This window comes from Pyrgilauda ruficollis, unplaced genomic scaffold (assembly GCF_017590135.1).
Source record: "Pyrgilauda ruficollis isolate IOZ18807 unplaced genomic scaffold, ASM1759013v1 scaffold21, whole genome shotgun sequence".
Classification (NCBI taxonomy): domain Eukaryota; kingdom Metazoa; phylum Chordata; class Aves; order Passeriformes; family Passeridae; genus Pyrgilauda; species Pyrgilauda ruficollis.
In genome coordinates, this window is record NW_024520318.1 from 299,136 (window position 1) to 316,616 (window position 17,481).

Here is a 17,481-nt window from a genome sequence, read left to right on the forward strand (position 1 = left end):
GCCCCGTGTCCCGGGCTGCCGCCTGGCGCGGGGGTTGTTCCCGCTCCCCGCGCCGGTTCCTGGAGAACGCGGCTGCTGTGGCTGCCGGGTCCGCTCTGTCCGCGGGTGCGGATGGGCGGGACACGGAGCCGGGGCCGCGGCTGCCGCCGCCCCGTGTGCGGTTCCGGAGCGCTGGGCGGCCTGGCGGGACTGCAGGCGCCTTGGGAGGGAAACCGTGTGCCCCGCCGGGTGCGCAGTCCTGCAGCCAGCCCTGAGAGGGCTTCACAGGAGAATTAAAAAAAAAACAAAAAACTGAGATCCAAGCGTTGCAGGTGGTTAATGACGTCACCTGAGGAAGCCGACCACGCGCGGCTGTGGCACGGCTGCGTCAGAACGTGTCAGTGCCAGGGCCTGGAAATGAGAAGCTGCATCGCGAGGGGAAATAAACGGGTATTGCTCCGATAGGTTCCGAAAAGAAACAAGTGTGGTGTTTTGCAGCTTTTGTTCTTGGACGTGTGGAGCCAGAGCACGGCTGGGGCCAGAGCGCCCCTCCGGAGATGCCCCCCGCCAGCCCAGCTGTGACATTGAGGGCACAGCGCTGCACACCTCTGTGGCCAGCCTGCACCAAAACAAGAATTTACTGAACTTCAAAGAACCAACTTGAACAAACCACGCTGACCATTCCCACAGCCCGCGAGCAGCCGCTGTGCTGGCACAGCCCGTGACTCCTGCAGCCAAGCCGGAGCTGGCCAGAGCCCTGGGGCCGCTGTGGCATTCCCGGGGAGCAGAGGCAGCAGGTGAGAGGAAGGCGCCTGCTGAACCCGCTGGGGGGATGGCCGGGCCCCAGAGGGAAGGGAGTGGTAGCATCCAGGGTAGCTGGGTGCCTCCAGAGCCTTGGCAGCCCAGCTCAGGCCCCGTGTCCCAGCCTGGCCCAGCACCCAGCCGGGCACGGAGGCTCCTCTCAGGGAAAAGCCAATTAATCCCTGCCTGTGTGAATGGCCGAGTTTCAACAGCCAGCAGAGCCCTGCTTTACCCACATCAGAGTGAACACAGCTTGCATTTGAAAAGAACTTTATTTAAAATCAGCGATGATACAGACTTCCCCTGCCACAGCACAGTGTCCCAGCACAAGGTCCCCGTGCCCTGGGCAGCCCCAGCTCACACCAGTCCCAGGGATTCCATATGGAAATACAACATGTACAGAAGATCTGCTCCTTCACAGCTAACAGGCAATTCATTAACCTCAACCCATTTCATTTTGTTTTATTTCTAATGTAACCAGACTTAAAATTTGTCTTCTAAGAAACCCGGAGAAAAGAAATCTTCCTTTAGCAACTGTGTGCACCAGCAGAGCAATTCCCACCACCTTTGTCAGCACGCAGACAGCAGAGCCAGGAGTCAGGGCCATCAGCAGGGAAATATGATCAATAGCAGCATTTTCCACGTGATCTCAAGTTACAGTCGTCTACAGAAGAAGGAACTGTGATCACCAGTAGGGAAGCAGTTAAGTACTGAATCCATTGTTAAAAGAAATCGAGTTGAAGGCAGGTTTTACTTTAAATAGGATTAAATATATATTGCAAGACACACCACACTCTGCAGGGGCTGCACATACAGAAGCAGAACTGTGGGCAGGGAGGCAGCGTGTCCCCCCCCCACACCCAATATTCCCACACAACATTGTCAAATTTAAAACTAATCACCACTCGTTGAAAGTCGTCCAAGAAGTATTTACAGCGCGGGCACGGCCGGGAGAGGCTCGGGAGCCGCAGGTCTGGCCGCGGCGCTCCCGCAGTCCAGGGAGCTCCAGCACGGCTCCCGCCGGAGCAGCTGCTGCCAGCTCCGCACGCCCCCCGACACAGACAAGCGTTTTGCGTGGATCAGGACAGAGCCAGAGGCGGCGCGGGCGCTGCCACATGCTGCAGCGGCCGCCCGCGCACGCACCGAGGATGCACGGCGGGCCCGGGGCCCTCGGGAACATGCTGCACAGTCGGGCTCCAGCCTCTACAGGAATCCTGGCTTCCAGCGTCAAATGCAGCCATTTCCAGCTATACAGCGAGGGAGACGCTGAGCGGGGACCGGTGTTTACAAGAGATGCCAGTTCCTACGGACCCACGTATTACAGAGAGCAGGCCGGATCTTCAGCGAATAAGTAGGTCCACGATTGTAGATCAACAACAGACTTTTATTGCTTTATACATGTGGTGCTGTTCAAGGCACTGTGGCACGGGCTAGAAAACTCGGAATGACTCGTGAAGGGACCTGGAATGCGACACGGCCGGTGCCGCTCCTCGGCAGCAGCCGCGGCGGCCGGGGCCGGCGGGCATGGCCCACCCCGGCCCCTCACATGCCCATCCGGATGCTCTGGATGATCTGGAAGATGGCTGCAAGAGAGCGAGAGGGGAGCGCTCGCCGGGCAGCGCCGGCAGCGAGCTCAGGGGCCCCGAGCGCCGCTGGAGCCCGGAGGGACAGCGGGGGGACCCGGAGGGACAGCGGGGGGACCCGAAGGGACAGCGGGGGGACAGTGTGACAGCCCAGAGGTGAAGTGCCCGGCCCCGAGGGACAGTGCTCGGCCCCGAGGGACAGTGCCCGGCCCCGAGGGGCAGTGCTCGGCCCCGAGGGGCAGTGCCCGGCCCGGAGCCACCGCCGGGGCCGGCCGCCCGCGCGCGGCCGCTCACCTGATCCGCAGACCACGAAAATGAAGAGAGCCAACGTGTTTACAAGAGATGCCAGTTCCTACGGACCCACGTATTACAGAGAGCAGGCCGGATCTTCAGCGAATAAGTAGGTCCACGATTGTAGATCAACAACAGACTTTTATTGCTTTATACATGTGGTGCTGTTCAAGGCACTGTGGCACGGGCTAGAAAACTCGGAATGACTCGTGAAGGGACCTGGAATGCGACACGGCCGGTGCCGCTCCTCGGCAGCAGCCGCGGCGGCCGGGGCCGGCGGGCATGGCCCACCCCGGCCCCTCACATGCCCATCCGGATGCTCTGGATGATCTGGAAGATGGCTGCAAGAGAGCGAGAGGGGAGCGCTCGCCGGGCAGCGCCGGCAGCGAGCTCAGGGGCCCCGAGCGCCGCCGGAGCCCGGAGGGACAGCGGGGGGACCCGGAGGGACAGCGGGGGGACCCGGAGGGACAGCGGGGGGACCCGGAGGGACAGTGTGACGGCCCCGAGGGACAGTGCCCGGCCCCGAGGGACAGTGCCCGGCCCCGAGGGGCAGTGCTCGGCCCCGAGGGGCAGTGCCCGGCCCCGAGGGACAGTGCCCGGCCCGGAGGGGCAGTGCCCGGCCCCGAGGGGCAGTGTGACGGCCCCGAGGGGCAGTGCCCGGCCCGGAGCCACCGCCGGGGCCGGCCGCCCGCGCGCGGCCGCTCACCTGATCCGCAGACCACGAAAATGAAGAGAGCCAACAGCCAGGGCCCGACCGACGCCTTCTCCTCCGGGGCCGTTCTCTGCGAGCACAGCACGGCCGTCAGCGCAGCGCGGCCCGGCCCCGCCACCGCCGCCCGTGCCCGCCCGGCCCGGCCCGGCCCCGCGCACCGAGGTCTTGGCGACGTTGCCTCGCTGGGTGATGTTCTTGCTGTGCTTCTCGTTGGCCATGCGGATGCGCTGCTTGGCCACCATGTCCGCGCTCGGCCCGGTCCGGCCCGGCCGCTGCCGCGTCAGCACCGCGCGCTCCGCACGCCGGGAGCGCGCCGGGGGCGGGGCCCGCGCGCGCGCCCCGGGCCCCGCCCCGCCCGGTAACGTGGCGCGCGCTGCGGCCGCTGCGCCGCCGCCGCCCCGGAACCGGAAACACCCCTCCGCCCGCGCCCCAAGATGGCGCCGCCCACGCCGCTGCTCGCAGGTGCGTCGAGCCCGGGGCTGGTGCGCGGCAGATGGCTGCGAAGTTGGGGTGGGGTGGCCCGGGGCTCCTCCGCTGCTCCTCCGGCGCCCGTCGGCGTCCGCCGCGCGTCCCGTCCCCAGCGTGCGCTGCCGCGGCGTGGCCAAGTCCGGCCCCGGTCGTGGAGTTCCTGACGGTGCCGGCCCCGGCGCTGGTCAGGGCTCGCTCGGCCCGGGGCCGGGGCGAGCAGCGGCACCCCAGAGGAGGCCCCGGTGCCGCCTCCGCCCGAGCAGCCGCCCCGCCGCCGGCCTCCCCCGCGGGGCCCCGAGCCGCGGATTCGTTCTTCTGCCGCGGATGATTTACTCGCGGGGGACCCGCGGCCGTGGGCAGCTGCCCTGTCCCTGCCCTGTCCCTTCCCTGTCCCTGCCCTGTCCCTGCCCTGTCCGTGCCCGCTGCGCTCCGCGGGCTTTGTGCTGCAGCTCGGGAAGCCCAGGTCCTATCCCTGCCATGTCCCTGCCGTGTCCCTGCCCTGTCCCTGCCGTGTCCCTTCCCTGTCCCTGCCCTGTCCCTGCCGTGTCCCTGCCCTGTCCCTGCCGTGTCCCTGTCCGTGTCCCTGCCGTGTCCCTTGCCCTGTCCCTTCCCTGCCCTGTCCGTGCCCGCTGCGCTCCGCGGGCTTTGCGCTGCAGCTCGGGAAGCTCTTCTCGAAAGTCGTGTTCCTTTCAGTGTCTCGTTGTTTAAACTGCCCCTAGCATAAGGGATGCGTGTTTTCCTTTTCTGTATTTGTGATCTTTAAACCCGAGCCTGTTTCCTTCCCCTCGCTCGGGTCTGGGGGGGCTGCAGTTGTTCAGGTGGGTTTTGGGCTGCCCACTCCCGTCTGCTGTAAGTTTGGATCTTGGTGGGGAGTGTGACGGGAGAGCTGGAGAACACGTTCTAGCAGGGCTGTGCAGCTCGTGGGTTAAGGTGTGTTAAAGGTTCCCTCAGGGCCTCTGGGGGCTGTGGTGTGCATGAACCCTGTAAAATTGCATTTAGGCACGAGAGGAGCTGTGAGGCTGTGAGGCTGTGGCTGCCCACCCTGGGCACGGCCCTGCAGAGCGATGGCAGCTCCAGGGGCGTGTGCCCTTGTGCCTTGGAATTTCCTTATAGCCAGTATGGGGAGGACTGGGCGTGTCTCAGGCTTCACAAGTGAGAAAATCCTCAGCTGTGGCACTTTGCTGCGTTTGAAATGAGCTGTTTGTTTCCTGTTGCAGTGAGAGGCTCCGAGGGGCTGTACATGGTGAATGGGCCCCCCAGCTTCACCGAGAGCGCGGCGTTCCAAAGGTACTGCTCCAAAGAAACTGCTTCCTGAAAACAGAGCGTAGACTCTGGGGCTGAAAGCTGTGTGCATATCAGTGAGTTCAGAGCACTGATGGCTTTGCACTTGCCTGGGCTCCCCTGCCAGGTGGCAGTCCCTGGGCAGGGGTAGCAGGGGCTGTGTGGTGACACTGGGCTCCTAGCACAGCAGGAAAGGTCTTGTGTTCCTTTTTGTTGCTGTGAGGCTGTGGCTGCCCACCCTGGGCACGGCCCTGCAGAGCGATGGCAGCTCCAGGGGCGTGTGCCCTTGTGCCTTGGAATTTCCTTATAGCCAGTATGGGGAGGACTGGGCGTGTCTCAGGCTTCACAAGTGAGAAAATCCTCAGCTGTGGCACTTTGCTGCGTTTGAAATGAGCTGTTTGTTTCCTGTTGCAGTGAGAGGCTCCGAGGGGCTGTACATGGTGAATGGGCCCCCCAGCTTCACCGAGAGCGCGGCGTTCCAAAGGTACTGCTGTCCCTGGCTCCAAAGAAACTGCTTCCTGAAAACCGAGCGTAGACTCTGGGGCTGAAAGCTGTGTGCATATCAGTGAGTTCAGAGCACTGATGGCTTTGCACTTGCCTGGGCTCCCCTGCCAGGTGGCAGTCCCTGGGCAGGGGTAGCAGGGGCTGTGTGGTGACACTGGGCTCCTAGCACAGCAGGAAAGGTCTTGTGTTCCTTTTTGTTGAGAAAACCTTAACTCTGATGCTGCTGGGTACTCATGTACATTTCTTATTTCTTTAGGGATTCTGGAAAAAATTGCAAAGCTGTTGCATTTAGCAAGGATGGCTCCCTCTTTGCCTGGTGCAATGGACAGAAGTGGGTGCATTTTATTATCTTAATGTTTAGCTTGTATGAAATAAATGGAATCAGTTATACCTCATTTACTCTTGTCTGTGTAAAGCTGATTGCTGTTAATGCAAGTGTTTGCATGTACACTTGAAATGGAGTTTATCAGGTGAAGTATTTTGTGTTCTTGGTGCACCCATGATGCATCCATTCCCATGTAGTCTGGATATGCTTTCTTTGTTTGGTTGTTTTTTTATTCATGGCTCCTGGTACCTGGATTCTGAGGTTAATCTATTAGCAGAGTCCATAGAAAATAATGAGTGTGAAATGAAATGAAAATATTTCACCTTGTGAATGTTACAAGGTTCCTTTTTTATATATCAGGTGCATTGTGGAGCTCTCTCTCACTTTTAGAGCTTATGTGTTGCAGACAAAAATATGTGTTGTGTTTTGACCAGTGGTTTCTGTCATGCTTGGGTGTCTGGTTTTAAAATGTGCTCTTGAAAAAATTTAGTAAAAACGAAAGGGGGGAGAAAGCTCTTCCAATTTTGTTACATTGGCCAAATTTGGAGCAGATCTACAAGAGTCAAATACTTGAACAATTCTCTCAATGTCAATTAACTATTGTAAGCATGTTTTATTGAAATAGCATCTTTTGGTTCCAGGGTCAATGTGGTTAATGTCACCAGAGCTGAGTTACTGCATTCCTTTGATCTCCCAAAGACAGTTTGTCTTGAATTCTCGCCAAAGAATAATGTTCTGGCAACGTGGCAGGCCTATGCAAGTGAGTATTGTGCCAGCTGGGAGGCTTTGTGCCAGCTGGGAGGCTTTGTGCAGCTCTTTGCCCACGGCTGTGGCCTCTGCAGTGCATGTATTGGCTAGATGAGCAGTGGAGAAGGGTGCAGAATGTTCTGTGGGCACTCGGGAGCACAGAGGGGGAGGGAGGGATGCCGTTGTCAGAGCAGCTGGTGCTGGCTGTCCTCAGCCGCACTCTGTCAGCGCTCACAGTTACTCTGTCAGTCAGTCAGTGTTTCCTGAGCTTTGGGAAGGGGTGCAGTGCCCTGCAGGCAGCTTGTGTTCTTGGGTGGGCAAGGGAGGAGGAGTTGTGTCCTGCCCAGGGGCCCATGGCTGGAGTGTTCTCCATGTCCAAAGCTTTATTTCCTCCTCTGCCTCCCTGGGGGGTTTGAGTTCCTGGTTCTGAGAGCCACAGACAGTGCAAATGCTGCCTTGGGAGGGAAGAGCTGGGCCTTGGGAGCTGGCCAGGCTCTGGGGAGACTGGGAACTGGGGCAGGCTGTAGGATAAGAGAAGGCAGCACAAGCTGTGAGCTGTTCTGGGGCTGCTGTAAATCACTGTGCTAGCCAGGGTAAGGAGGAGAGCACACACAGCTTAGAAGCAGCAGAACCATTTTGCTTGCAGAGAGAGCTGTGACTGTGCTGGAATGGGCAAAATCACCTCATTCCTGTGAGAGCAAAACACTGGAGTGGAGAGCATGCCTCCATTGTTTGCTGTGAGGGGGGTTTTGGTTTGCAATAAAAAGCTGTGCAGGTGTTGGTTGCAGCCTTGCAGTGGGGAGCAGAAACCCTACAGCTCTGAATGTGAGTTCTTCCTGCAGACAGACTGAGGCTGATAGGTGCAGCAATCAGCATTCGTGGGTTTGCTCCCTCAGGGGAAGAAGTTGCATGTCCATGCAGAACCATGAGTGGGGTGTTGGGGTGAAGCAGATTTGAGCCTCACATACCACTGTGTTTTTTTGCAGCTGCTAAGGATGGCACAGCAGGGGTGCCCAACCTGCAGCTCCATGATCTGAAAACTGGAAAATGCTTGAAGTCTTTTGTGCAGAAAAAGATGCAGAACTGGTAAATAAGCCTTCCAGATGCTAATTGTTTACAAAGAAATGTAATTTTCAAAATCTGATCCAGATAAATGGAGCTGTTAGTGTGGTGTTAGCTTTCAAAGCAGTGCCTGCTGCTAACTGAAGGCAGAGTCTGTGCCTGTGAGTGTCTGTGTAGTTCATTGTAAATTCACTCTCACTTTGCACCACAGAGGAAAGCTGAGCCGACAATAACTAAGTCCACTTGTATATTTTTGCTATGCAGATGTCATTTTTCCAGATTAAATGTATCATGTTTGAACTTACTGGGCTCACAATAGAGGGGAAAAACAATCCTGGAGTGCTAATGATGAGCATCATTTCATGTTTCTGCCTTTTCCCTTAATGTGCAGGTGTCCTTGCTGGGCAGATGATGAAAGCATTTGTGCCAGAAATGTGAACAATGAAGTGCACTTCTTTGAAAACAACAACTTCAGTATGCGAGTATTTCTCTACATTTCATTCCTTCTGTAAAGGCTGCTTCTTTTGAGGGGTGGTTTTTCTTTTGTTTCTTCATTTGCTTTCCTTTTATTTTAAATACTGCCTGCCTACAAATTTATTTCAGTTTGGAATTCAGAATCATTATTCTTTAATGAAGTGTGTTTTCATTTTCTTATTTATCTTTTCACTGACTGATGTGATATGAAATGCATCTGATCCTCAGTTTAACAGGCCTGTTACTCATTTAATGAGATCCAGGAAATTGTTTTGTAGAAAACATGATCTGCAATTACTTCCTTGGGTTGTGCATATTCTGTCAATAGGCTGCTAAAAATGGCTCATTAAAAAATAGATTGCAAAAATGAAATAGTGAAGCCTGAAGATTTTTACTGTTGGTGGTAGAATATTTGGAGTCAGTAGATGTTGAAAAGGGAAAGGGGAAGAAAAAAGCAGAAAGATAAAAATTAATTAGAACAAAAATGTAAAGGAATGAAGGCAAACTGAGGGTAGAACAGCAGCATGTGGTTTTAGTTTTGCATTCTTTGTTTTGTTTTAAATATAAAGTTGATATAAGAGTTAGGGCCATGAGAGATAGAGTTTCCTGAGAATTAGCCCTGCTGATGTTAACCAAGCTGTGGGAAGCATGGAATGTCAGCCTGGGCAGGAGGTCTGCTGGCAGTGCACATCCTGGCTGCAGTGCAGCCCTGGGGTGGTGCTGTTCCCATCAGTTGTTTGGGAAGGGGCAGTGCTGAGCTGAGCAGGCCTGTTGGGAAGAGTTATCCCATGGAGGTGAGGGGAGAGCCCTGCCTCTGTGTGCCACCTGAATGTGGCTGAAGCCAGCACAGATAAGGTGAAGAATATCAGCTTCAAACACAGGCTGCCTTCACCTTGGGTTCAGAGGCTTCCTTTGCTTTTTGAACTTCCAAATACTAAGTGCTGGGTTTCAGGCATAGGCTTGATTCAAGTTGGTTTTGCAGGAGAAATGCTGTGGTGAAATGGGAAAATAATGGTTGTTTGCCTAGAAAAAGAGATCCTTTGTGATTGTCTTTGCTGGTCTGTGTTGTCCAGGATACAGCCCCACAGAAGGATGTGGTTAGGACGTCCAGGTAACGTGGTTTGTCATTAACATCAGACACCTGTGGCCTTTTCCTTGGCAGATACCATTGCAAACAAGCTGCATTTGCAGAAGGTCAGTGACTTCGTGTTGTCCCCAGGAGCACAGCCAACCAAGGTACTTCTGATCCAGCTTCCAATCTTTTGTTTTCTTAAAAAAAACCAAAACACTGTTATTTTAGTACAATGTAACTATTTTAGTAACTCTGCCCTGTGCTGCCAAGGCTTTAACCTGCAGTGAAATCTCTGGCTGTTCCAGGTTGCTGTTTATGTCCCAGGCAGCAAAGGTGCTCCGTCCTTTGTCAGGCTCTACCAGTACCCCAATTTTGGGGGCCCACAGTCAGCACTGGCCAACAAAAGCTTCTTTAAAGCTGACAAGGTGACAATGCTATGGAACAAAAAAGGTATAGCAGCTATGTACTGAGACGTTTATATTGTGCTCATTTTGGATTGACTTACTTTGTTTACTGTGTGGGGTTTGTGTTTAATTTGCTTATGTTGATAAATCCTGAGGGCAGCCATTCATGCTTTGCTGAGGTGCATTTCTGCACACTTCTGCTCAGCACTTATCCTGTGACTTTCATAATTTTTTGTGTTGTACTTGAAAATATTCTATACATGCTGGTAAATTTTGCAGTTGAATGACAAATTCCTATATAATTTTGTGTTCTGTGTCAATAATATAATTGGACTGTAAACATAACAACAGTTCATGTGAGGATATGATCTTAATCTGTAGAATTATCTGTATGCATACATATGATAACTGGGCTGAGCTGAGAGGCCTCTGTGCTTTGTTGCTGTTAGCAGTGAGCTGTTTCAGAATGATTTTGTACAAATCATGTTACTTCAGCCCACATAGTTTGGGATGTAAGGGAGGTGTTTCAGACGTAGAGAAACCATGCTTGGGGACAGTGAGAAACAGCAAAGACTGTTGTCTGAAGACATTTTGGGGTGCATGTGTCTGGGGGAAGGGGCGGGTTGGGCACTGCCCTGATGAAGCAGTGCCCTGCTCTGCAGCCCCACAGCTTTGGATAACAGATGTGCATGCAGAAGATGTTGAAGAAATGTTTCAGTCAAGGATGGACCAGGATGTTTTGTTTCTGCCATAGTTTAATTTTTGTTTTATAACTGCAAAGGATGTTCACTTGCTTGTGATCTAACAGTAAATGAATAGACTGAGCTGATGTTTTCCACCTGAGAAAGGAAGGTATTCAGTGCTTTTGTGTTAGCATTTAGGAAAAACACAGTTCAGAAGAGAACAATACCAGCCCTACTGCACAAGCAACCAGCAGAGCTCACAGCAGAGCTGATTTTGCTTTGTCGGGTGTTCTGTGCAGAGGCTGCTGTGGTTCTCAGAAGCTGTGCTGCACTGACTGTGTGTGTTCACAGCCACGGCCGTGCTGGTGGTTGCCAGCACCGAGGTGGACAAGAGCGGGGCCTCGTACTACGGCGAGCAGACGCTGCACTACCTGGCAGCCAGCGGGGAGAGCGCCGTGGTGCAGCTGCGTGAGTACCTCCTGTGCAGCCCTGCAGCCCCTGCAGCCCCTGCAGCCCCTGCAGCCTGCTGGGCGTCTCAGGCTCCTGAACCGACCTTTGGAGCAAAATCCTCTGCGCAAAACACCCTTCACCTTTTTTTTGGTTTTGTTCTTTACCTCTGCTTTTTGCTGGGTTGGTGTGGGTTTTTTTTCGGTAGCTGAATTTTCTTACCTTTGATAGACTTACCATCTTAATGTCAGTGGCAGAGAGTAAATGCTTCCAGTTAATACATGCTGATAGTTTGATTGGGAAGGTGTTCAGGTGCACAGGGAGGGAACTGTACTCTCTGAGAAAACACCTGGACAATGGAGCCAGGTTGGTGTCTGAGAATCCATAATGGGCAGGAATGTGTGTCACCAAACAGAATAGTCCTAGCTACACTTTAACACATGCAGGGTACTGCCCTCAATGAGCCAGGGCAGAGTGACAGCAATGTTTCAAAATCTGATGGAAAATAGAACTCCTTTGTCTTGTATTGTAATATTGAAAGCATTTTAAAACATAAGAATGACATATTGGGGAGCAGCAGATGAATGTGCTTAATTCCAGTGTATAGCTTGAACTGGAAGTCCATGTCTTAACTTCCCCTGTGGAGATCTTTTTTCCTTCTCTCGAGCTCCTGCTGTTGTGTGCAAACATCTGGCCTGTTTGGGATTGTAGAGGATTTGTTTGATTTGTTGGGAGTGCTTGGGGGCACTGGGGATGGGGTGGCGTGGACTACCTTTGCTGGAGGTACTGTGAATGTAACTTCCATAACAGTGCTGACTGGGAACGTTTCCAGTTTGCCTTCTGCTGCAAAACTTGTGGAAGAGTGCTGTGCCCCATTTCCCTTGATGGTAACTGCACTGGGGAAGGACAGTTGGGCTTACGACTCACTGTGTAGAATCTCTTTGGGAGCAGTTTCCCAGCTTACGAGCACTGCTTGTTTAACTACATACTTACTAAAATGTTCTTTATTTCTACTGCATCTGTATTTAACAGGAAGTCTTTTCATTTAATTTAGCTATTCCTTTTCAAGGAAAAGCCCAGACTGATAAAAGCAAGTGGTGGGCACTTGGGCTGAGAGGCGCCTCATTCCCTGAGGAGTTGGATCTTTTTTGAAGTGCAGTTTTGAAGCTTTTTTCCACTCTGGCATTTGCAGAGGGCTTTTCATTTTCCACTAAGATGTGGTGCTGCTGCAGGCTCTGGCTGAGCTCTGAAGCCTGCATGGAGCTGCCCTCATCTCCAGCTGCTGCTGTCACCAAATGTCATTTTGTGTCACCTCTGTAGCTGAGCTGCACTGGGTTAATGTCACTGAAAAGGCTTCAGAGGGGAGCACACAGTGTGATTATACATCCTTGTTTCTAAAGATAATGAGACTTCAGAGTGACAACAGGCATAAACCATTTAACTCAGTTTGAACATTTTGGGTCACCTCTGGATTTAAGGATTCAGTAATGCACTTGGCATTTATCTGAACTATGGGTAAATATACCCAGATGATGAAAAGTTATAATGGCCTGTGGTTTGTTTTTACCTCTGGGTATTTTACCTGAGTTTTCATCACTAATTCATTATTCTTCAGTATCTCCTAATGTTCCACCCCCCAGAATAACTTCTAACAGTGCTGAGTTTTGATCATTACATGTAAAGCCATTTTTGTGTGCTCACTCACATTAAAATCTGACTTATATTGTGCATGGGCATGGTCCAAAGATAACTCAGGTCACTATTGCTTACCTCTACAAAGCTGAACTACACAATATTTCTTAGATTAAAAGAAGAGAACTATTATCCAGCTGGTATAAAACTCCTGTTTTCGCAGGTTTCCAGTGGGACAATTTGAGAAGGTCCTGAGGTCATACTTGAGGAAAAAAAAAAAGGAATTTTTTTACATGTCAAGCTATGCTTACTGTTAAAGTGTTGGTGCTGGCCCTACAGAGGTAATTTGGAATGACTGCAGTTATTGTTGCAAACTGTAACTAAAGTTATCAGAAGATACAACGTTGTTTTTCCCTCTGTTGTTAGCAGGTTAATTTTCCCTGTCAATAATTAGAATGCAGCATTTTAGCAAAGCATGAAGAGTCACTATGGATTTTATTTTGGCTTGCTCTGAAAAAACTCAGTCTCCCAGCAGCTGCATGTTTTTCCTTTTCCTTTAGCAAAAAATGGCCCTATTTACGATGTTGCCTGGAGCCCCAATTCTGTCGAGTTCTGCGCCGTGTATGGTTTCATGCCTGCCAAAGCCACGGTTTTTAACCTGAAATGTGACCCCGTGTTTGATTTTGGCACCGGGCCTCGCAATGCTGCCTACTATAGCCCCCACGGACACATCCTGGTGCTGGCAGGGTTTGGAAACCTCAGGGGACAGATGGAAGTGTGGGACGTTAAGAACTACAAGCTGATTTCCAAGCCAGTGGCCTCGGACTCCACGTACTTCGCCTGGTGTCCCGACGGGGAGCACATCGTGACGGCCACGTGCGCTCCCCGCCTGCGCGTCGGCAACGGCTACAAGATCTGGCACTACACGGGCTCCGTGCTGCACTGCCACGAGGTGCCGGCCGACGAGGAGATGTGGCAGGTGTTCTGGCAGCCCTTCCTGGACGGGGTGTTCCCCGAGAGGGCCGTGCGGTACCAGGCGGTTCCCAGCGAGCTGCCGCGGGCCGAGCCCAGGCCAGCGCAGGCGTACCGCCCGCCCGCCCTGAGGAACAGACCCGTGACGAGCTCCAAGCTGGTGAGCAGCCGTGTCCCCAGGGAGCTGCCCCTTGGCTCCCGTCTCTTTGGAGCTTGGCCTCACCCGTGTGCGTGGTTTCGAGGAGAGTGACCAGGTTGACAGCACTGTGGGGGTTTGGAGGGGTTTTGGTGACCTTCTTTGGCACTTTGCTCACAGTTTGCAAGAGCGTATGCTAGAAGGCTCTCGTCCCAAGTACCATCCTTTCACAGAGCATTTCCAGACTCTTGTTGTACTCTTTGCAACATGCACTGAAACACTAAACTCCAAGCGCGGCTTGTGGTGAGATTGAGTTAGGACAGAAGCCTCTGATCTGACTTGCCAGTTCTGAACCCAGCCAGCCTGGGGCTTGAGTGGTCTCCCAACAGCCATTTTTTTTGGGTTTTTTTTTTTTTTAATAAGGTAAATGTACTTATTAGAAAGAGATGGGATCATTAGCAAGTCAGCTGCAGCTTAAACACATTTCAGTACAGTGATCTGCTTGTATAATTGGTTTCTTTCTGCAAGTTTCCAAAGTAGGCTGAGTAGCAGCTAATTCCATGTAACAGCTGCACCCTTGGTGTTTGGGTCCCGGAGAGCTTTGAGCTGGTGATTTTGAGCCTGGTGCTTTTGCAGGAGGCTCAGCCTGTGAGCAGTGTTAGCCATGCCGGGGGCTGCTCCCACAAACCACCCCTGAGCAGAGGGAGCGAGAGCTTTGATTTTGAGCCTGGTGCTTTTGCAGGAGGCTCAGCCTGTGAGCAGTCTGTTAGCCATGCCGGGGGCTGCTCCCAGAAACCACCCCTGAGCAGAGGGAGTAGGGAGAAGATACAGTCAGTAAAATAATTCTGCTTACTTATATGGGCAAAAAGTCTTGTCGCATGCATTAAAAAAGTACAGTGCCACAGTTGAGAGTTATCTTAAAAACACCAGAAACCCCCTTTCTGTCCCCACTGCCTCCCAAGAGCCCCCCATCTCCCCTGCAAGAAAGCCTTCCTCTCTGGTCATCAGGAGTTTGAGTTACAAAGCTGTCAGCAACAGCAAAATGCCAGGCTTCAGTCATTTTGAGCTAGGTTATTCCTCTTGGATTTTATTTCCTTATATAATGATTTGTTTTCTTGCTGGAAATCTGTGAAATCATTAGGGCACACAGGGTAGTCCCATGCAGACTCGAGTGGATGAGTTTGAAACCCTTTTCACACTTCTTTGGCTGTTCCAAGGAGTGCATACCTTTTCCCCCACTTCCTTTCTTTCTTTTTTCTTTCTGGTTCATCTTTGCATATGTTGTTGTCTTAGGTAGATTTTAGGATTTCTGTGCCAACATGGAATATGGTGTTTAACCATTTTGTATATCCTGCAGCATGAGGATGAGCCACCCCAGAACATGAAACCCCAGCTGGGAGGCAGTGATAAGCCAATGTCCAAAATAGCTCTCAAAAATCAGAGGAAACATGAAGCAAAGAAAGCTGCTAAACAGGTACTGCAAAAATCATTGTTACAGGGATCATGTTAATTAGTTAATTAATTAATTAGCTTCCCCAAAGGGCAGCGGTCAGTCAGAGCAGTGGCTGGTGCAGCAGTGTGGGAAGGGCAGCAGAGTTTAACCAGAGAATAACAGCTACAGAAGGGTGATTCAAAAGGAACAGCTTTGCTGAGTGGCTGCAAATGTTAGCTGAAATCAGTGTGGAGACAAGGAGATCCTGACTTCTCCTTTCTGCAGGATGTGTTTGGGTTTCAGGTGGGAGGGAAGAGCAGGTGGGTGCTTTCTGTTCCCTGCAGCACAAGGCTGAGGTGTGCTTTTAGGGCAGGCCAGAGGCAGCCTGTCTGTCACTTCTGGACTGACTGTTCATTGACTGGGTAGATAAAAGTCAGCTTTTGGTATTAGCCTTCCAACTTCTACAAACCTCTGAAGCAATAATTTCTTTCAATGCTATTGAAAAAAATTTTCTAGCTCTGGCTTTGAGCCCTTTCTTTGCTTCAGAGACAATGACCCAGTCTGTTTTGTAAAATATTTGTGTGTGTGTTTGTCATATCACCCTTAAACTTCCCTAAAGCTTCCCTGTGCTGTGTGTGGTTGGGATCCTGAGGAAGTAGAAATTAAACAAGAAACAGCATGTGAGCTTTGTCCATGGAAGGCAGGTCAGTAGATAATGCAGTACCTCAGAGCAAGTCATGCCTGGATTTTGGAATACACCAGCAAACTGGGGAAAGAGGGAATTTTAAATGGATCCTCTAAAGTGATTAAAGACATTTTTCATTCTCTTTGCAATCAAAGGTATTTTCTGGATTGTGTTTCTGTGTCTGCAGGAGGCCAAAGCTGAGGCACACCAAGTCCCTGCCCAGGTCAGAACCCCACAGAATGCCCTGCAGAACACTGTGCCAGCCATGACCACGGGAGATCCTGAGGTGGACAAGAAGATAAAGAATTTGAAGAAGGTGTGAGGGGATTGTTAGGTTTCCAACAGAGTATTCCTCCAAGGGCTGGTCTGTCAGACCTAGCGTGGGGTGAGCTGAGTTCAGGAGGATGCAGGTACCTTCAGGGGAATGCCCCAGATTTGTGCCCACCTCCCTTTGCCCTGCAGCAGCGGGGGCCATCGTGTGCCAGGGCTCCTGGAGGTGCTTCAGGGGTGGGTACAGGGAGTTCCTGTTGAACCTGCCCCTCTGGAGGTCCCAGCTGGGCGTCAGGGCTGCTGGTGCTCAGACAGGAGCTCTGTGCCTCCTGTGGCTGCTGGGACCTGCATCTGGCCAGGGAGCAGTGCCCTGTGCTTTGCCTTGTGCTGCGAGTGCAACGTTTACTGCCAGTCTTGAGAATTCTTGCGTTAAATAATTCCAGAATAGAAATTGCCAAGTTCTGGCTAGAGAATCTTGCCTGTTTCTCTTGGCTGCCTCCTGCTGCTCGTAGTCTCTGGATTAGCTCTCCAGGCTTTTTGAGGAAACTGTGTGGTGAAGAGGGATGGTGGTGCAGTAATTTCCAATTTTGGATCTAGCCCTTCAGTGAGACAATGCCTAGTGTTTGTTTCTGAGATTAAATACTGCTATTCCTAGGTTCTGTTCTTGAAAGAAATGTCTGTTATGGGTGGGAAATTCTGGGTGAAGCATCTGGAGATGCTTGAGGGATTGTGCCTTCCATGGACACCTGCCTCCAGACACATCAGCAACTTCTAAGACTTTTTTCTGTTCTTGCTCCCCCAATTTTTTTTGATTGGTTGTTTTTGTTTTTGTTTTTTTCAGAAACTAAAGGCAATTGAGCAGCTGAAAGAACAGGCAGCTGCTGGCAAACAGCTGGAGAAGAATCAGGTACAATTGAGGTCTGTACAGTTTATTCCAGATTCATTTTATAATAACTTACATCTATGACATTTTCTGCTCTAGGTGGAGAAGATTCAGAAAGAAGCTGCTCTCCTTAAGGAACTGGAAGACCTAGAACTGGGTGTTTAAATCTTCCTCGAGCTCCAGTGTGGTGCTAACACAAAGTTCATGCAAAATGTAGTTTGTTAAACATTTCAGCAAATGACCAAGGGTTCGACATCCACAGATTTGCTGCTCATTTGCCTTTAAAGAAGAGTTTTCCTAAAGATTGGTGCACATGAAGCCGTAAGCAAGCGATGAGCATCAGCCAATTCTGCTGCTGATCCAACGAGAAATGCGCTCCTTTTCTGAGAACATACTGCCTAAACCAGATTGTTTTTCCTTATTTGGGTGGGAGAGGGGAAGGCGATGAAGACCTTTGATAGCTGTATAATATTTAAAAAGCTGCGATCTTTATGCACCGAGGGGCTGTAGATAAAAATAAAGAGCGTTTAATAGCAGCGAGCTGTGCGAGCGGAGTGTGACCGCCAGGGGGCGCGCCGGGGGCGGGGCTCCGCGCCTGGCCCCGCCCCCGCCGCGCGCGTGACCTTGGCGAGGCGGCG

At 52.0% G+C, this 17,481-nt stretch overlaps 2 protein-coding genes and 1 long non-coding RNA gene across 5 annotated transcripts; 1 reads left to right on the forward strand and 2 right to left on the reverse strand.

Moving 5' to 3' along the window:
- Positions 1–1,038: 1,038 nt before the first annotated feature.
- Positions 1,039–2,692, reverse strand: LOC121353673. Its single transcript, XR_005955172.1, has 2 exons — positions 2,658–2,692; positions 1,039–2,363 (listed from the first exon to the last, which is right to left on the reverse strand). It is a non-coding gene; the product is annotated as an uncharacterized LOC121353673 (long non-coding RNA).
- Positions 2,693–2,775: 83 nt separating this feature from the next.
- SERP1 (stress associated endoplasmic reticulum protein 1) lies at positions 2,776–3,685 on the reverse strand. The gene is made up of 3 exons (XM_041467712.1): positions 3,525–3,685; positions 3,361–3,436; positions 2,776–2,995 (listed from the first exon to the last, which is right to left on the reverse strand). Exons 1-3 carry the CDS (start codon positions 3,606–3,608, stop codon positions 2,955–2,957), a joined length of 201 nt encoding a protein of 66 aa, XP_041323646.1. The 5' UTR covers positions 3,609–3,685; the 3' UTR covers positions 2,776–2,954.
- Positions 3,686–3,757: 72 nt separating this feature from the next.
- On the forward strand, positions 3,758–17,379 carry EIF2A (eukaryotic translation initiation factor 2A). Of its 3 annotated transcripts, none has more exons than XM_041467709.1 (14): positions 3,758–3,828; positions 5,052–5,121; positions 5,876–5,950; positions 6,586–6,704; positions 7,678–7,777; positions 8,145–8,227; positions 9,390–9,463; positions 9,605–9,749; positions 10,738–10,854; positions 13,026–13,597; positions 14,931–15,047; positions 15,878–16,006; positions 16,802–16,867; positions 16,943–17,379. In XM_041467709.1, the coding sequence occupies exons 1-14, from the start codon at positions 3,801–3,803 to the stop codon at positions 17,006–17,008; spliced, it is 1,761 nt and encodes a 586-aa protein (XP_041323643.1). In that variant the 5' UTR covers positions 3,758–3,800; the 3' UTR covers positions 17,009–17,379. The 3 variants fall into 3 exon arrangements, with proteins under 3 accessions (XP_041323643.1, XP_041323645.1, XP_041323644.1); XM_041467711.1 differs by lacking the exon at positions 5,052–5,121 and adding an exon at positions 5,530–5,599 and having other exon boundaries at positions 3,818–3,828; XM_041467710.1 differs by lacking the exons at positions 3,758–3,828; positions 5,052–5,121 and adding an exon at positions 5,361–5,599.
- Positions 17,380–17,481: the final 102 nt, after the last annotated feature.